The sequence below is a fragment of the Peromyscus leucopus genome, chromosome 2, assembly GCF_004664715.2.
Source record: "Peromyscus leucopus breed LL Stock chromosome 2, UCI_PerLeu_2.1, whole genome shotgun sequence".
NCBI lineage: Eukaryota > Metazoa > Chordata > Mammalia > Rodentia > Cricetidae > Peromyscus > Peromyscus leucopus.
This window is the reverse complement of record NC_051064.1, coordinates 37,016,996-37,038,233: the sequence shown is the minus strand read 5'-3', so window position 1 is coordinate 37,038,233 and position 21,238 is coordinate 37,016,996. Positions and strand designations below refer to the sequence as shown.

The window sequence follows — 21,238 nt, the reverse complement described above, 5'->3', positions numbered from 1 at the left end:
GAGAATATGACAGAGCAGAGGCCGGTCATAACTACGGAGTCTTAGGGCAGGGTTTGATCAAGCTCCACAGACAAACAGTGTGACGTTGGGTCATCTAGCCTGGAGACTGTGATCAACTACTTGAACAGTAACAGGTCATATCTCTGTAACGGAGGTCCAACTATGAACACTGAAGATGGAGCAAAGTCTTGGTCATTATACACTGTGAATACCGTCACACATTAGTATGCCCTGACTCCTAGACAAAGGATAAACGAAACTCCCCATTTGGTACTACACCTGTTCTCTGCCCTATGTACTTCTTATATGCTTTCTACTGCTGTAGAAAACACTTGGGGACCAAAAGCATCTTGGGGAGGGAAGGGTTTATTCATCTTACAGTTAGTAGACCACTATGAAGAGAAGAAAATGTCACCACCAAGGGCAGGTAAGTAATCAGGAACAGGACAAGGTTGACACAATTCAGATTTTTGTTTTACAACTGGATCATGCTAATGAATATGTTTCAATTGTCCTATCAAGTCATTTAAATCACAAGAATATCAGAGTAATGTAATTCTTACCCAAAGAATTTGAACAATGTAAACTACATGATGGCTATAATCTAAATAAATTAAACTATGTATCAAAAGAAAGAGGTGGATGAGGGAAATCTCACAAGGACCCACTCCTAGATAAAGGGCTACAAGCAACTGATGACTGCTAGGAGGGAGAGTTGGTCTTCCCCAGGGATGAACACCTGATCTGTTATCAAAGAGCAAGTGGTCAGCTCTTAAAGCACATAAATACAAGCATCATTAAGTAGACTCAGCAAGTTGCACTTATATATTTACATGCATGTACAGATATACAAATAAATAAAAAGGAAAACTTTCTTAAAAAAAAAAAGGTAATTACCATGCCCAAATCCAACATAAGAGAATATAGTACCAAAAAAAACAAACAAACAAAAAAAAAAAAACAAAAAAAACCCCATGTATTACTTCCACAGGCTAATTTAAGCATGATAGCATTGTTCCTATATATAATTTCACCATAATAATGCCCACATATGAAATTTCTAAAGCCAAGTCATGTAGGGGTCATCAACCTGGAACTATGTTTTCTATTTTTTATTCCATTATTGAAAAGCAAGGTGCCCGTTTAAGTTTTATAGGTACCAGCCCCACACAAACAGAAAGACTCACTTTCCACCTCCAGATGACTACATTTGGACCTGTGCAACTCTCGTTTTAAGATTACATTTCATAGCTTTTATTTGGTTGCCATTTCAAATCCTTCAAAAGGAGCATGCCTGATGATTACCTCGTGTTCTTGGCAGAAAACACACTGTTACAATTGACCCTTGCAATGCCCAAAGTAATTCACATCTTTAAACAATGTTTGGCTGTAAAATAGACTGACTGGGATTGTAAGGTAATAACAAATTCCCACCTAGATTGAGAGGACAACACTGAACAGAAATGAATGAAAAGCTAGAACTTCTAATGTGAGAACTGGGATACTATATTTTTCTTATAGACTTATAAAAAGATATTGGCTAATTTTTGAATTAATTCTCCAAGTTACACAAACTTAAAAATCATATCTAAAACTTATTTAAAAAGTAAAGAATTCATATCAAACTTTGGGAAAAGTTGAAACATCACATTTAAAAGTTAACACATCTAATTTTGTCCACAATATTTCTCCAGTGAAAAGCATGTAACTAACCATTATTACTTATCATCCTTCACACAGTATTCTTTAGTGGAAAAACAACACACTACTATATAACCACTTTCTACGGGATAGCTGACAACATCAACGTATCATAAGGAGGAAAGAGCATCAAGGCAATTTTCAAATCTATGTTTAAATGTATCCCAGATCCAAATTAACATCCATTTAAAATTGCTCTGAAGGAATCAACCAACATGCCTTTATAGTAATAGATAAGAATGATCATCTAATTTAATAATAAGGTAACTTGGGGAATAAAACTGAAAATCAAATTAAATGTCAGCTAGCATAAAACAGATTGCCTATGGCAAATTGGAGCACCTGGTTATCCCACCAAAGATCTACTTATAAGTGTCAATCTTTTGGAGAACTCTTTAAAAAAAGAAATCAAGTTTATCTAAGAGACAAAGTAAAATGAACCCTTGATCATTATGTATCTCTACTTCTTTACCTGTGAAATGGATATATAATTTCCTCTCCTACTTTTTAACACACTAAAAATTAAATAATATTGGCATATTAAATACACTGTAAATGCAATGTGCATTTACATATCGAATAAAAACTATTACTAATGGAAAGGCTACACTTTTTCTTTAAAAGCCATAACAAAGTTCAGAAATATTAGAAACTCTGAGACTACACATCTAAAAGCAACTTCTATTTTATATACACATACATAAATATATATTGTAATTACTTTTATCACAGAAAAGCTTCCATTTTCAAATGTGGTTTCCTTTAAAAAATCTTCCACATAAATAAGATTTTAAACAATATTTTTAAGTATTTTGGCAAAAGAAAAACACAGAAGAACACAGTTCAAAGACACATTCATTTACTATCTTGATTGCACACTAATAAAGCAATCATTTCCAGAGTTCTCAGAATAAACCTCCAGTGCACTGTAACAGCAATGATTGAACAACACTAAGCCTATCTAGGGTAAGTACCAGCCACTACTGAAATACAGCACTCACTACAGGTTACTACAGTTCAAAAAAGTATTAATACACTAAAAGCATATTCCCTGAAACAAAGAACAATGTATTTCATATAGATCCTCTTATGAATACTTATTGTAACACCTAATACAACTCAGAAGTGCTTGACAAAGTATACACACACACACACACACAACCATTTATATACACTGGTTAAAACAAGGAATGTGTTCTCAGAGGAATTAATGTAGAACAGGAAGAGAAATAAAAATGCTTATGCTGAGACTTCAGAATTATAGGCTATTTTTTTAGTTCTTAATGTTGCTCTAATATTCTAATAATTAAATGTTAAACATTAGCATACTATTTCACAAAAAATTAATAAATGGGCCATAAAAGAAATTATGACAACTGCCAAAATTTGAGTATTTATTATGTATCAGGAAGGCAAACTCTCATGAACAGAACCAAAGGACATGCAGTTAGTTCATCTGTGTCAGTTCATTCTACTGATTTCAAAAAAAAAAAAAAAAGGCAGCTTAAATTGCCATACTGAGGTGCACATGAACCTCCTACAGCACTAACTTACTTTATCTTGAGATTTCCTTAAAGAACTTTTGTTATTAAAGGAGATTATTTGGAGGACCTCTAGAGTCCTTCCTATTGCTACAATACTATCAGTCCTAACATTCAGATACCATAGATGACATCTCAGAGATCATCTAGTTCAATGCTCCAAAGTGCAAGCCTGAACACATTTCATCTGTGTGGTAGGTTGAATGTAACTGGCCCCATAAGCTCATTGGGAGTAGCACTATTAGGAGTTGTGGCCTTATTGGAGGAAGTGTGCTACTGCAGGGGTGGGCTTTGAGATTTCCTATGTTTAAGCTACACTCAGTGAGACAGTTCATTTCCTTTTGCCTGCAGATCAAAGAGGTAGAATTTTTAGCTCCTTCTCAAGCACCATGTCCACCTACAGACCACTATGTCCCACCATGATGATAATGGATTGAACCTCTGAACTGTAAGACACCCAATTAATTTATTTAGAGTTTCTGTGGTCATGGTGTCTCTTTACAGCAACAGAAACCCTAAGACAGTAAGCATAGAGAATGAGTTGCCATACTTACAGAGACTGAAACTAAGGAATATTTTCAAAAATCATAAAGATTCACAAATCACAAATCTTAAATCAGATTACTAAATAAGGATCTGCAGAGTTGAGGCCTAGAAACCTGCCTGTTTTATTTAGAGGGCTGGATTTTGAGACAGGACTTCACCCCACAGCCCAGGCTGACCTGGAACTCACTATGCAGCCTAGACTAGCCTTGAATTTGTGCCAATCCTCTTGATTCAGAAGTCTGAATTTCATGGAACAGATATGTTGGTATAATTCTGTCATTTTCTGAGAATTGAAAAAACTATAAACATACAGGAATTAAAAACATCAAATAGGTTTTCAAATAAATATATTTACTAGGTGGTTTCAGTCACAAAATTTTTAAGTAATACCATAAAAGAATGTTTTCGATACAGGCCTGGCGGCAGCAACAACCAAACACAGGTAGGCCCGGTGTGGAGACAGGCAGGCCCAGCAGGCGGCAGCCTAAACACAGTCGCAATAAAGACCAGAAACAGAGCTATTACCTGCTGAAGAGCTAGTGAAAACAAGCTCTTAATCAAGAGCTTGGAACAGGGACGCCTCTAACCCCAACACCTGGGGAAGAAGCTATCTCCGTGGGATGGAACCAGAACGAATCTTAACACTCCGTCTGAGGACTACCCAGGGCCCAGCTGCTGATCCTGCGAAACCTGGAGGTGTTGGTGAGACTACCCCGCTCAGCTGAAATACATCCGGGAGAGGATTCAGATCCCTACAGTTTGAGGAGTTGATGAATGAACAAAACGTGACCTGGGAACACAGAAGAAGGCACTGCCCAGCCCAAACCAGATCACCAGAATCATAAGTATATACTTCACCGACTGAGATCAGCTGCTCCTGAAGAAACAGCCCAATAGCACCAATTTAACCAAGAACTCTTAGTGAACCAAGACTTAAAATTAGAACAAGAGAGGCACTCTCAGACACAGACATCACCTGCACCAAGCAGAGGAAGAGATGAGTAGACGCCAGTGCAAAAATACAGGCAACAACATAAAGACCTATATGGCAACATCAGAACCTAGTGATTCTACACCTGCAAGACCTGAACATACCAAGACAGAAGAAACAGAAGAAATCAATCCTAAAAATGACTTTAAGAAGATAATAGAGGCACTTAAAGAAGAAATAAAAACTTCCCTTAAGGAGGAAATGAAAAACTCCATTAAAGAGGAAATAAAAACTTCCCTTAAAGAGGAAATGAAAAACTCCATTAAAGAGGAAATAAGAACTTCCCTTAAAGAGGAAATGAAAAACTCCATTAAAGAGGAAATAAGAACTTCCCTTAAAGAGGAAATGAAAAACTCCATTAAAGAGGAAATAAAAACTTCCCTTAAAGAGGAAATGAAAAACTCCATTAAAGAGGAAATAAAAACTTCCCTTAAAGAGGAAATGAAAAACTCCATTAAAGAGGAAATAAAAAACTCCCTTAAAGAAATAGAAGAAAAAATGAACAAAAAATGGGAAGAAATCAAAGAAAGCCAAGAAAAAGCAATTAAACAGATGAAAGAAACATTCCAAGATCTGAAAAATGAATTTGAGACAATAAAGAAAACACATGCTGAGGGAATGCTGGAAATAGAAATCCTGACTAAACGAACAGGAACTACAGAAACAAGCATAACCAACCGATTGCAAGAGATAGAACAGAGAATCTCTGACACTGAAGACACAATAGAGAAAACAGATTAGTCAGTCAAAGAAAACACTAAAGACAAAAAAGTCGTAACACAAAATGTCCAAGAAATTTGGGATACCATGAAAAGACCGAACCTAAGAATAATAGGGATAGAAGAAGGAGAATATCAACTCAAAGGCACAGAAAATATATTCAACAAAATCATAGAAGAAAAGTTTCCTAACCTAAAGAAACAAATACCTATGAAGATACAAGAAGCTTACAGAACACCGAATAGGCTGGATCCAAAAAAAAGTCCCCTCGCCACATAATAATCAAAACACTAAACACACAGAACAAAGAAAAAATATTAAGAGCCACAAAGGAAAAAGACCAAGTAACATATAAAGGCAAACCCATCAGACTAACACCAGACTACTCAATAGAGACTATGAAAGCTACAAGATCATGGACAAATCTTATGCAGACACTAAGAGACCATAGATGCCAACCCAGACTATTATACCCAGCAAAACTCTCAATCACCATAGGCGGAGTAAACAAAATATTCCAGGATAAAACCAGATTTAATCAATGCCTGTCCACAAACCCAGCCCTACAGAAAGCACTAGAAGGGAAAATCCAACCCAAAGAAGCTAAACACATCTATGAAAAATCAAGCAATAGATAAATCCCACACCAACATACACCAAAGAAGGACAACACAACCACAAAAAATAACAGGAATTAACAATCACTAGTCATTAATATCCATCAATATCAATGGTCTCAACTCACCTATAAAAAGACACAGGCTAACAGAATGGATAAGAAAACAGGACCCATCCATCTGCTGCATACAAGAAACACACCTTAACTTCAAAGACAGACACTACCTCCGAGTAAAGGGCTGGGAAAAGGCTTTCCAAGCAAATGGACCTAAGAAACAAGCTGGTGTAGCTATCCTAATATCTAATAAAATAGACTTCAAACTAAAATCAATCAAAAGAGACCAGGATGGACATTACATATTCATCACGGGAAAAATCCACCAAGATGAAGTCTCGATTCTAAACATTTATGCTCCAAATACAAAAGCACCCACAGTCATAAAAGAAACACTACTAAAAAACGCACATCAAAACCCACACATTAGTAGTGGGAGATTTTAACACACCACTCTCACCAAAAGACAGATCTACCAGACTGAAACTTAACAAAGAAATAAAGGACCTAACAGATGTTATGACTCAAATGGACTTAATAGATATCTACAGAACATTCCATCCTAACACCCTAACACTTCTCAGCACCCCATGGAACCTTCTCAAAAATTGACCACATGCTTGGCCACAAAACAAATCTCAACAGATACAAAAAAAATTGGAATAACCTCCTGTATCTCATCAGACCACCATGCCTTAAAGTTAGACCTCAACAACAACAAAAATTATAGAAAACCCACAAACTCATGGAAACTGAATAATGACCACCTGAAACATCAATGGGTAAAGGAAGAAATAAAGAAGTTAGATTTCCTAGAATTCAATGAAAATGAAAGTATAACATACCCAAACTTATGGGACACTATGAAAGCAGTGCTAAGAGGAAAATTCATAGCTCTAAATGCACACATAAAGAAGGTGGAGCAATCCCATACCAATGAATTAACAGCACAACTGAAAGCTCTAGAACAAAAAGAAACAAACTCACCCAGGAGAAATATACGCCAGGAAATAATCAAATTGAGGGCTGAAATCAACGAAATAGAAAATAAGAAAACAATACAAAAAAAAAAAATCAATGAAACAAAGAGTTGGTTCTTCGAAAAAAAAAAATCAAAAAGATAGACAAACCCCTAGCCAAATTAACCAAAAGGCAAAGAGAGAGCACCCAAATTAACAAAATCAGAAATGAAAAGGGAGACATAACAACAGACAATGAGGAAATCCAGAGAATCATCAGATCATACTTCAAAAACCTGTACTCCACAAAAATGGAAAACCAGGAAGAAATGGACAATTTTCTGGGTAAATACCACATACCAAAATTAAATCAAGACCAGATAAACCATGTAAATAGACCAATAAACCCTAAAGAAATAGAAACAGTCATCAAAAGTCTCCCAACCAAAAAAAGCCCAGGACCAGATGGTTTCAGTGCAGAATTCTACCAGACTTTCAAAGAAGAACTAATACCAATACTCTTCAAAGTGTTCCACACAATAGAAACAGAAGGAACACTACCAAACTCTTTTTATGAGGCTACAATTACCCTGATACCCAAACCACACAAAGATGCAACAAAGAAAGAGAATTATAGACCAATCTCCCTCATGAACATTGATGCAAAAATACTCAACAAAATATTGGCAAACTGAATCCAAGAATACATCAAAACAATTATCCATCACGACCAAGTAGGATTCATCCCAGGGATGCAAGGATGGTTCAACATACGAAAATCAGTCAGTGTAATACACCATATAAACAAACTGAAAGAAAAAAAAACACATGATCATCTCATTAGATGCTGAAAAAGCCTTTGACAAAATCCAACACCCCTTCATGATAAAGGTCTTAGATCAGGAATACAAGGAACATTTCTAAACATAATAAAGGCAATTTATAGCAAGCCAACAGCAAACATCAAATTAAATGGAGAGAAACTCAAAGTGATACCACTAAGTTCAGGAACAAGACAAGGCTGTCCACTCTCCCCATATTTATTCAATATAGTACTAGAAGTTCTAGCTAGAGCAATAAGACAACAAAGGAGATCAAAGGGATACAAATTGGAAAGGAAGAAGTCAAACTTTCACTATTTGCAGATGATATGATAGTATACATAAGTGACCCCAAAAACTCTACCAGGGAACTCCTACAGCTGATAAACTCCTTCAGTAAAGTGGCAAGATACAAGATCAACTCAAAAAAAAAAAATCAGTAGCCCTCCTATATACAAATGATAAAAGGGCTGAGAAAGAAGTCAGAGAAACATCACCCTTTACAATAGCCACAAATAATAAAAAATACCTTGGGATAACACTAACTAAACAAGTGAAGGACCTTTTTGATAAGAACTTTAAATCTCTAAAGAAAGAAATTGAAGAAGATATCAGAAAATGGAAGGATCTCCCATGCTCATGGATAGGTAGGATTAACATAGTAAAAATGGCAATCTTACCAAAAGCAATCTACAGATTCAATGCAATCCCCATCAAAATTCCAACACAATTCTTCATAGACTTGGAAAGAAAAATACTCAACTTCATATGGAAAAACAAAAGACCCAGGATAGCTAAAAGAATCCTATAAGATAAAGCAACCTTTGGAGGCATCACCATCCCTGACCTCAAACTCTACTATAGAGCTATAGTAATAAAAACAGCTAGGTACTGGTAAAAAAAAAAAAAACCGACATACGGACCAATGGAATCGAATTGAAGACCCTGACATTAATCCATGCACATATGAACACCTGGTTTTTGACAAAGGAGCCAAAACTACATAATGGAAAAAAGAAAATATCTTCAACAAATGGTGCTGGCATAACTGGATGTCAATATGTAAAAGATTACAAATAGATCCATATCTGTCACCATGCACAAAACTCAAGTCCAAGTGGATCAAAGAACTGAACATAAATCCAGTTACACTAAACTTAATAGAAAAGAAAGTAGGAAGCACTCTTGAATGCGTTGGCAATGGAGACCATTTCCTAAATAAGACACCAACAGCACAGACCCTGAGCACAACAATTAATAAATGGAACCTCTCAAAATTGAGAAGCTTTTGCAGGGCAAAAGACACAGTCAATAAGACAAAGACAGCCAACAGAATGGGAAAAGATCTTCACCAACCCCACATCTGACAGAGGATTGATCTCCATAGTATATGAAGAACTCAAGAAACTAGACATCAAAATACTGAACAGTCCAATTAAAAAAATGAGCTAAAGAGCTAATCAGAGAATTCACAAAACAAGAATCACAAATGGCTGAAAGACATATAAAGAAATGCTCAACATCCTTAATCATCAGAGAAATGCAAATCAAAACGACTCTGAAATTCCACCTTACACCTGTCAGAATGGCTACGATCAAAAACACCAATGACAGTCAATGTTGGAGAGGATGTGGAGCAAAGGGAACACTCCTCCACTGTTGGTGGGAATGTAAGCTTGTACAACCACTGTGGAAATCAGTATGGCGGTTTCTCAGAAAATTAGGAATCGAACTACCTCAAGACCCAGCCATCCCACTCTTGGGCATATACCCAAGGAATGCTGATTCATACCATAAAGATACATGCTCAGCTATGTTCATAGCAGCACTATTTGTAATAGCTATAACCTGGAAACAACCTAGATGCCCGTCAACAGAAGAATGGATGAAAAAAATGTGGTACATATACACAATGGAGTACTACTCAGCAGAGAAAAACAATGAAAGCATGAAATTTGCAGGCAAATGGATGGAATTAGAAAAAATCATCCTGAGTGAGGTAACCCAAACCCAGAAAGACAGTCATGGTATGTACTCACTCATAAGTGGATTCTAGATATAAAATAAAGAACAATCAGACCATAACCCATAGAACCATGGAGGCTATATATATAACATGGAGGTCCCTAGGACGACTGTGGCTTATAATAAACTTCGGTTTTACTCAATTACTGAAAAAAAAAAAAAAAAGCCGAACAAATGGAAACACATGAACTATGAACCAAAGGCTGAGGGGCCCCCAGCTGGATCAGGCCCTCTGAATAGGTGAAACAGTTGACTGGCTTGATCTGTTTGGGAGGCATCTAGGCAGTGGGACCAAGTCCTGTGCTCATTGCATGAGTTGGCTGTTTGAAACCTGGGGCTTATGCAGGGACGCTTGGCTGAGTCTGGAAGGAGGGGACTGGACCTGCCTGGACAGAGTCTACTAGGTTGATCTCAGTCCTCGGAGGAGGCTATGCCCTGGAGGAGTTGGGAATGGGGGGTGAGCTGGTGGGGAGAGGAGGGGTGGGAGGGGAGAGAACAGGGGAACCCGTGGCTGATATGTAGAACTGAATGGTATTGTAAAATAAAAGAAAAGGAAAAAAAAAGAATGTTTTCAATTAAACAATAATTCAATAGATAAAATCTGTCTTCTTGTTTGAAGCAAACAAACTTCATAGTTTGTTAAATAGATTTAAGGAAAGGCACCTCTTAAGAAATGCTATGCAGCCGGGCAGTGATGGCGCACGCCTTTAATCCCAGCACTTGGGAGGCAGAGGCAGGAGGATCTCTGTGAGCTCGAGGTCAGCCTGGGCTACAAGAGTGAGTTCCAGGAAAGGCACAAAGCTATGCAGAGAAACCCTGTCTCTAAATAAATAAATAAATAAATAAAATAAATAAATAAGTAAAAGAACTGCTATACAAAAGAAACACTTGAAAGATTCTTTCTTTTAAAATTAAGTGTCTATGTGTATGGGTTTGTGCACTACTGTAGTTGCCTGCAGCAGGCCCATAGAGGACAGCAGATCCTCTGGAGCAAAAGTTACAGGTAGTGGGGATGCAGGGAAGAAAACTTAGGTGCTTGGCCAGAGCAGAATGTGTTCTTAACCACTGAGCTCTATCTCCAGCCCCCAAAGGAATGCTTTCATTCTATTACATACAAAACCAACTGATTCATTTCAGGGAGACATATATATGCTTTCCCTTTGACACTCTTGCAGAATTTATAACTAGCAGGAAACTTTGGAGCAATGCAAAGCCATGATTTTTCTGTGAGGAAACACAGGGTCAGAAAATCTTGAGCAATTTACTCAATGTCCATACAAGACTTATGAGCAGAGCCAAGGTTGGAGAGCAAGTCTTCTACAAATTGCTTTCCTTTTATCAAACAAACAAACAAACAAACCAAAAAAAAAGTGAGCTTTATAGTTCAAGATTAGTAGATGTTTACAGAAACATTATACAAAAAAAGAAAAGAAAATTCATTTCCCCTGACCTGAGTTTTTATTTACTACTCATTTACTTTATATTTTTCTTTAAAGAAAGGTATTACCTGATAGTATATAAAAACTAAAAACAAAAGCAAATATAAATCTTACCATTTCATCGGATACACCATGGCGATCAAACTGGTACAATGATGCTACATGAACACTAATCCACCAACTAAAGCCTAATGGATCCTTGGCCTGGGTTAGAGAAACAGAAGGTCTTCTTTGGTCACTTGATTTTTCAAAAAGTGTTTTAAGAAGTTTATTCAACCAATTCCAAAATGACTATAGAAACAAAAACAACATAATTCAGTTAAATTAAGACACTATTTTAATGACTTTTGACAAAGCTTTTCCTGTTCATAATGAAGTATACACACAAAACAGAGCATCAATTATGAACCTTGATGTGTTTTATATTTTAAAGGTCAACACCATACAGAATGTTCAGAAAGTCTATTATAAATAAGAGGTAGATTATTGAATCTACTTTTAAAAGGCAACTATTAGTTTTAAATATTTTAGATTGGATTAGATTTTTGTATCTCATATACAAATTATGTATATTGATACCAATTTGAGATTGATAATTGCACATATATTTCTAATCTTGTTCAAGATACTGTACCTATACAGTTGCTAATCCTTAAATGTTATTATTACCAACAATTAGGATATAAAGAAATGAAAGTAGTTAGACATTACAATCAAACTTGTAATCATATTAGGTATGTTTTCAAGGTCAAGCAGATATATATATTAGATAGACAGGTCATCTTCAAATCCTTCAGAAATCTATAGAATATAGCAATTACAATGTTTCAATAAGATAGATTTTTTTTTTTTTTAATGACAATGAGACATGTCTGCTCCTGGCAGCACCAATCTACTTCACAGAAGATGTGGGCATTGAAGAACCGCCACATGGAGTTAACTTTCACTGTGGCAAGTTAGCCACTGGGAAAGAAAGTGCCCTCAAATCAACTTCTAACAGTATGCTGTCCAAAATGGACAAGCAGGACGGACACATAGATGGACACACACACACACACACACACACACACACACACACACAACCATTCCTTGCCAAGACAAGTGTGGTTACAGCTTTGGCAACAGGCATCCCCTGAGGCCAGTGCAATATGGCACCATTGCTGAAGTGGCTTTGCAATCTGGAAAAGGTACAGTGCCCCTTCCTTCGAAGGCAGCTGAACAGGCAGTGGACCAATGGCTTCTGATGTGCAATGAAACAGTAGCTTGAGCAGTTATTCTTTGAGGAGTAACTAGGCTGACAGAGTCTGGCCTCTCAATGGTAGACTGGTATTTAATAAAGGAGATGAAGCCACCTACAAGCCAAGAAGAATGGGCAGCCGAATTCCAAAAACACCAGCAACTTCCAGAATTTAAAATCCTGAATGATAACAGGACACTGGTGGAATTCAAATTTATCTGGTACATGGAATATTTGCACTGAATGTGAGGTCGAGCTGTAGGCCTGGTGTACATACTACTTCACAAATGAGTCAGATATTCTAAGCATGTAAGCTGAAGATGATGCCCCAACATTGGAGAGAAACCTCAGGTGACTGTCCAGGAAGCTGGCTGTTTCTGTCATAACTCACATTTTTTGCACGTCCTGTTTTACTAGGTAATATTATTTCCTTCTTGGGTCTCTGAGGGAGTTGAAGATTAGACATTTATAGTTACAGTTTTCCTTGTTAAGAAATTCAGAAAAGAAACTCACTAAGGTGTTAAGTGTATAAGTTTGAAAGACATAATTTTCTGTTGGTGATACAAGATAGGATAGGAAGTAAATTAGGTACATTTTGGACTCATCAAAATAGGATACATAAAGGAGCATTTTCTCTGAATTTGTCAAATGCAATTGGACTAGACATTGTTGATGTATTTATTGCTTGTATATATGGTATACAGTTATTGTACTTATTGTATATAGTTTTTCTTATATTAGTTATAACTTTTTTTTATTTTAGACAAAAAAAGGGGAAATGTGATGATGTATTGTATCCCCAAATATACTGTGTCCCCCAATAAAACTTGCCTGGAGATCAGAGGGAAAAGCCAGCCACTCTACAGAAGTCAGGCAATGGTAGCACATGCCTTTAATCCTATCACTTGGGAGGCAGGGATCTGTCTGAATCTATGTGAGTTCAAGGCCACACTGGGAACAGAGCCAGGGATGGTGGCACACGCCTTAAAATTCCAACACTAGTTAACCATGGAGGTCTGTACAGACAGATAGGAAGTGACAGAACTGGGTAGAAAGAGGAAGTGATGTAGCTGGACAGAGAGAGCAAATCAGATGGCAGAACAGCAAGGTATATAGGTACGGGTAGACAGGAAGTAGCTTGCTTTTGGAAGCTGTGGAGTTGGTGAGGTGAGGTTAGCTATGGCTTTTCCTATTTCCCTGATCTCTCAGCTTTTCACCCCTATTATCTGGCTCTGTGTTTTTTATTTAATAAGACCATTTAGCAATTTGTCTACAGTCTATCTTTTAAATATATCATCTGGTAATCCTCACAGGGAATGAGTAATAACACTTTAGAGAACCACAGGTAAGCCCCTTCCACAAACCTCCAACATTCCCTCAGAACCCATCCAGTTACCCCCAACTGCTCCCCATTCATCACCTTATCTGGGCCCACAACTCAGGTAAAAGCCCCCCTACTTTACCAGAGGCCACACCAGCACCCAGGACGCCAGGTAAGACCAATGACCCGTGCCTGCAGACCACCAACACTCACTTGGAGCCCGCTCAGCCTACCAGCAACTCCCCTGTCCTCATCACCATATACCAGCTCACACTTCAGGCTTTACCAGAGGTCATGATGGCACTCAGAACCCCAAGGTAAGACCCCCTGCCTACAGACCACCAACACTCCCTCCATGCCTGCCTAACCTATCCCCCCAAAGCACTCCTCACCATCACCATATCTTAGCCCATAAATCTTGAGGAAACACCTACTCCACCTGAGGCCAAGAGAATACCATGCCCCTCTGGCCAGAAGACCAAAGGTAACAGAAACCAAGGTTAAAAAACACCTATTTAACAAAGACAAACTCAGAAATCAGCACCTAGACCCAATACTACCCAAACCCCAGATGCCTAAACACTAGTATAAAAACACAATCAACAACTGCCAGGACAACACAGCTGAAGCACAAGAAAACAGTCTTAAAAACAACTTTCTAAGGATGATAGGGGTCCTAAAAAAGAAAGCAAATAAATCTGTTAAAGAAAGCGAAGAAAAAACAAGCAAAAAACTGGAAGAAAGTAATAAATACCTTTTAAAAAGCCAAGAAAAGGCAAACAAACAACTGAAGGAAATGAATAAAACTGTTCAAAACCTGAAAATGGAATAGAGGCAACAAAGAAAACTCAAACTGAGGGAATATTGAAGATAGAAAATTTAGGTTAAGCAAACAGGAAAAAAAGCATCACCAATAGAATACAAGAGATGGAAGATTATATCTCGGGTATTGAAGATACAATAAAAGAAATATATACATCAGTCAAAGAAAATGCTAAATCTACAAAATTCCTGACATAAAACATCCAGGAAATCTGGGACACTATGAGAAGACCAAATCAGAGAATAATAGGAATAGAAGGAGAAGAATCTCAGTTCAAAGGACAAGAAAATATTTTTAATAAAATCATAGAAGAAAATTTTCCTAACCTAAAGAAGGATATGCCTTTAAAGGTACAAGAAGCTTACAGAACACCAAATAGATTGGATGGAAACTAAAGTCCCCAAGAAACACAATAATCAAAACACTAAACATACAGAACAAGGAACAAATATTAAAAGCTTCAAGGGAAGAGGCCCAAGTAACATATAAAGGTAGACCTATTAGAATTACCCAACTTGTCAACACAGACTCTAAAATCCCGAAGGTCCTGGACTTATATCATGCAGACTCTAAGAGACCACAGATGCCAGCCCAGACAAATATACTCTCCAAAACTTTCAATCACCGTAGATGGAGAAAAGAAGATATTCCATGATAAAATCAAATTTAAATAATATCTATCCACAAAGTCAGGCATACAGAAAGTACTAGAAGAAAAACTCCCAACGCAATGAATGGGTTTAACTACACCCATGAAAACACAGGAAATAATCTCACACCAGGAAAACCAAAAGGGAAGAACATACACACTACCACCAGCACCTATAACAACAACAAAATAACAGGAGCTAGTAATCATTGGTCATTGATAGCTCTCAATTTCAATACACTCAATTCCTCAATTTTTTTTAAAAAAAAAAAGCACAACTAACAGAATAAATGAATGTGCTGGTACAAGAAACACACCTCAATATCAAAGAGACATTACCTCAGAGTAAACAGTTGGCAAAAGATTTTCTAAGCAAATGAACCTAAGAAACAAGCTGGTATAGCCATTTTGAGCTTAGAAAAATAGTATATGTTCGTGGTTTTGTAAATATTACAAATACAAATCTACATAGTATTTATCACTTACAAAAAAGAAAGTAGTAGTGTCATAGATCTAGACCATCTGGAAGATGCCATCTTAACCACATATGATGCAGTGAAAGAGTAAGAATGTTTCCAGGACAGTCAGGACTGTTGAACAGAAAAACCCTATCTCAAAAACCAAAACAAAACAAAATAAAGAATGTTTCTGTGGCTTTCTTGCCCCAAATGTGTGAGGTCATCATGAAGACACCAGTCATATATCAGTTACTTCAAAACATCAAGGTTATGCATAGTAAAATTTGAGAAACTGGTATAAGAGATGCTGAAGCAATATAGTAACTAAAGGCAACTTAGGATTGGTATCAGGGAAACACTGAGTAGGGGTTGTTGTGTATAATATAGAAGAGAGAAACACAAATGGAAAATAAGGAAGCATGATATCTGACAGACTTCCTCTAGTTAGAATAGGAGAGGAGTAAAACAGAAAAAATAGCACAATAGTTTTCAAGTTTTAATGTAAAGTAATTGAATTAAGAAACCCAAAGAACCCACATAATGTAACTAAAGACAAAAGCAGTGAAGTCAGAGTTCAAAGACAAAGAGATTAAACAAGTAACAGAAAAAGTGAAATTAGGGGATGGATGTGATGCAGTAGTAGAGTGCTAATATTCACAAAACCTTGGATTTAATCCCTAGCATCACACATATACAAAAGTGCCAGAAACCCCATCCAAGGACTGAGGAATCTGGATACAGAGATCCACGGCTAGGTCCCGGGTGGAGCGCCGGGAGTCTAATTAGCGAGAAGGAGGAGGGTTTATATGAGGGAGAATTGTTGAAACCAAGGTTGGATAAAGCACAGGGACAAATAGCCAAACGAATGGAAACACATGAACTATGAACCAAAGGGTGAGGGGCCCCCAACTGGATCAGGCCCTCTGAATAGGTGAGACAGTTGATTGGCTTGATCTGTTTGGAAGGCATCTAGGCAGTGGTACCAGGTCCTGGGCTCATTGCATGAGTTAGCTGTTTGAAACCTGGAACTTATGCAGGGACACTTGGCTGAGTCTGGAAGGAGGGGACTGGACCTACCTGGACTGAGTCTATCAGGTTGATCTCAGTCCTCGGGGGAGGCCTTGCTCTGGAGGAGGTGGGAATGGGGGGTGAGCTGGGGGGAGAGGAGGGGGGAGGGAGGAGGAGAACAAGGGAATCTGTGGCTGTTATGTAGAACTGAATAGTATTGTAAAATAAAATAAAAAATATATATATATAAAAAAAAGAAAAGTGACTAATTGATAGATAGCTTACTTCTCATCAGTAGAGGAAGCCATTGGAAGTACTGTCTTCGTTGTAGTGAAACAAACAAAATACTCATGGGCTTAAAAATCTCACCCCTAATAAAATTTATCTGAAGATTAGAGGACAAACCAAGCCACTATATTAAACATAGATGCCAGGGATTGATAGCACACACCTTTAATCCTAGCACTCAGGAGGGAGAGATTTGTCTGCAACTTTTTGAGTTCAAAGCCACCTTGGAGTACATGAGATTGACTCAGTGTAGGAGAGAAACAAAGCCAGACAGTGGTGGCACACACCTTTAATCCCAGCACCTGAGATCTCATGCCTTTGCTTGGGAAGTACATATGCCTCTAATCCCAGAGAAAGGTATATAAGGTGTGAAAAGGCAGGAATTAGAAGGCTTTTAGGGGAGACTGCAACTGTTCCCTGAGACAAAGACCACCAGTACATGATTGGACAAAGAAGTGAGTCTTTGCCTAGGTGGGACCCAGGGGCACAACCCTGGCCCCTACACCACCACCCACTGCAGTCCCAGTTTCAGGCCAGTCAGGCAGGCAGATCTCCTGCAGACAGGTCAGACTACCACCATCCCCCATCAGACCCTGCAACCCAAGCCCCACCTCCCCCAAATCCCACCCACCCTCCGAGACTGCAACTGTTCCCTGAGACAGAGATAGCCAGTACCCGATTGGACTAAGAGGTGAGTGTTTATCCTCAAACCTGAACACCACAGCCCCTAGGCTTTGGGCCTAGGGGCACAACCCTGCGCCCCTACACCACTACCCACTGCAGTCCCAGTTTCAGGCCAATCGGCAGGCAGACCTCCTGCAGACAGGTCAGACTATCACCACTCCCCACCAGACCTTGTAACCCACAAGCCCCACCCCTCCAAACCCAACTGCATGCCAAGATTACAACTACTCCCTGAGACAGAGCCCACAAGAGCCAATTGGACTAAGAGCTTCTCCCTGAAACAAACAGTCCATCAGCACCAACTAGACCAAGAGCTTCCACTGGACCAAGAGTATCAATGAGACCAAGAGAGTATCCCTCAGACAGACACCACTTGCAAAAATACAGTCAACAACAAAAAACCCACCATGACTCCATCAGAACCTACATCAGCAAAACCTGAACACCAAAGAAACAGAAGAAATCGACCTTAAAAATGACCTTAAGATGATATAGATCTTTAAAGAGGAAATGAAAAATTCCTTTAAAGAATTAGAGGAAGAGTCAAACAAAAAATGAGAAGCAATCAGTAAATCTGTTGAAAGCCAAGAGAAAGCAATTAAACAAGTGAGGGAAACAGTTCAAGATTTTAAAACTGAAATGGAGTCAATAAAGAAGGCACAAATTGAGGTGCCACAAAATGCTGGAAATGGAGAATTTGAGTAAATGAACAGGAACTACAGATGCAAGCATAACCAACAGAATGCAAGAGATAGAAGAGCAGATCTCTGGTGTTGAAGATATGGTAGAGGAAATAGATTCATCAAAGAAAACACTAAAGCCAACAAAGTCATGACCCAAAACGTCCAGGAAATCTGGGACACCATGAAAAGACCAAACCTAAGAATAATAGGGATAGAAGGAGGAAAAGAATACTAACTCAAAGGCACAGAAAATATATTCAACAAAATCACAGAAGAAAACTTTCCCAACCTAAAGGAGAAAATGCCTATAAAGATACAAGAAGGTTACAGAACACCAAATAGACTGGATCCAAAAAAACAAAAAACAAAAAAAACACCCCTCGCCACACAATAATCAAACCACTAAACATACAGAAAAAAGAAAAAATATTAAGAGCTGCAAAGGGAAAAGGCCAAGTAACATATAAAGGCAGACCCATAAGAATAACACCTGACTTTTCAATGGAGACTCTAAAAGCCAGAAGGTCCTGGACAGATGTTATGCAGACACTAAGAGACCATGGATGCCAACCCTGACTATTATACCCAGCAAAACTCTCAATCAAAATAGACGGAGTAAACAAAATATTCCATGATAAGCCAGATTTAACAGTATCTCTCTACAAACCCAGCCCTACAGAAAGCACTTGAAGGAAAAATCCAACCTAAGGAAGTTAGATACACCCATGAAAACATAGGCAAGAGATAGTCCCACACCAACAAATACAAAAGAAGGGAAACACACAACACTACCACCAAAAAATAACAGGAATTAACAATCACTGGTCATTAATATCCCTCAATGTCAATGGACTCAATTTGCCTATAAAAAGACATAGGCTAACAAAATGGATGTGAAAACAGAATCCATCCTTCTGCTGCATACAAGAAACATACCTCAACTTCAAAGACAGACACTACCTCAGAATAAAAGGCTGGGAAAAGACTTTCCAATCAAATGGAATTAAGAAGCAAGCGAGTGTAGCTACCCTAATATCTAATAAAATAGACTTCAAACTAAAATAAATTGAAAGAGATAGGGAAGGACATTACATATTTATCACAGGGAAAAATCCAACAAGATGAAGTTTCAATTCTGAATATTTATGCCCCAAATACAGGGGCACCTACATTTGTAAAAGAAACATTACTAAAGCTTAAATCACACATCAAACCTCATACACTAGTAGTGGGAGACTTCAACATCGCACTCTCACCAATGGACAGGTCTGCCAGACAGAAACTTAACAGAGAAATAAGGGAACTAACAGACATTATGACTCAAATGGACTTAATAGATATCTACAGAACATTCCACCCTAACACAAAAGAATATACCTTCTTTTCAGCACCCCATGAAACAAACCTTCTCCAAAACTGACCACTTGCTTGGTCACAAAGCAAATCTCAACAGATACAAAAAAATTCAAATAACCTCCTATATCTTATTGGACCACCATGGCTTAAAGTTAGATTTCAACAACAACAAAAATTACAGAACGCCTACAGTCTCGTGGAAACTGAATAATGCCCAATTGAATCACCAATGGATCAAGGAAGAAATAAAGAAATTAAAGGTTTCCTAGAATTCAATGGACACTATGAAAGCAGTGCTAAGAGGAAAATTCATAGCTCTAAATGCCCACATAAAGAAGTTGGAGAAATCTCACACTAGTGACTTAACAGCACAACTGAAAGCTCTAGAACAAGAAGAAGCAAACTCGCCGGGCGGTGGTGGCGCACGCCTTTAACCCCAGCACTTGGGAGGCAGAGGCAGGCAGATCTTTGTGAGTTCGAGGCCAGCCTGGTCTACAGAAAGAGTTCCAGGAAAAGCGCAAAGTTCCACAGAGAAACCCTGTCTCAAAAAACCAAAAAAAAAAAAAAAAAAAAAAAAAAAAAAAAAAAAAAAGAAGCAAACTCACCCAGGAGAAACAGACCCCAGGAAAAAAATCAAATTGAGGGCTGAAATAAATAGAATAGTAACAGAGAACAATACAAAGAATCAATGAAACAAAGAGTTGGTGCTTTGAGAAAATCAATAAGATAGAAAAGTCCTTATTCAAATTAACCAAAAAGCAGAGAGAGAGCATCCAAATTAGCAAAATCAGAAATGAAAAGGGAGACATAACAACAGACAACGAGGAAATACAGAGAATCATCAGATCATACTTCAAAAACCTGTACTCCATAAAACTGGAAAATCTGAAAGAAATGCATGATTTTCTGGATAGGTACCACATACCAAAGTTAAATCGAGACCAGATAAACTATTTAAATAGACCAATAACCCCTAAGGAAATAGAAACAGTCATCAAGTCTCCCAACCAAAAAAAGCCCCGGACCAGATGGTTTCAGGGCAGAATTCTACCAGATTTTCAAAGAAGAGCTAATACCAAATTCCTTTTATGAGGCTACAGTCACCCTGATACCCAAACCACACAAAGATGTAACAAAGAAAGAGAATTACAGACCAATCTCCCTCGTGAACATTGATGAAAACATAGTCAATAAAATACTGACTAACCAAGAACACATCAAAAAAATTAGCCACCATGACCAAGTAGGCTTCATCCCAGGGATGCAAGGATGGTTCAACATACAAAAATCAGTCAATGTAATACACCATATAAAC

The 21,238-nt window shown here is 37.9% G+C and overlaps 1 protein-coding gene across 6 annotated transcripts in view; it reads right to left on the bottom strand.

Annotated features, from left to right (window-relative positions):
- The window catches only part of Mms22l (MMS22 like, DNA repair protein), a 134,883-nt gene that overhangs the window by 91,455 nt on the left and 22,190 nt on the right, over window positions 1-21,238 (bottom strand). For 5 of the 6 annotated variants that reach the window (XM_028877988.2, XM_037202475.1, XM_028877989.2 and 2 more), the window contains one exon: window positions 11,531-11,707. In XM_028877988.2, coding sequence (XP_028733821.1) covers window positions 11,531-11,707 — 177 coding nt within the window. The remainder of the gene's footprint in view (window positions 1-11,530; window positions 11,708-21,238) is intronic. The other variant, XM_037202474.1, reaches the window with a different exon arrangement.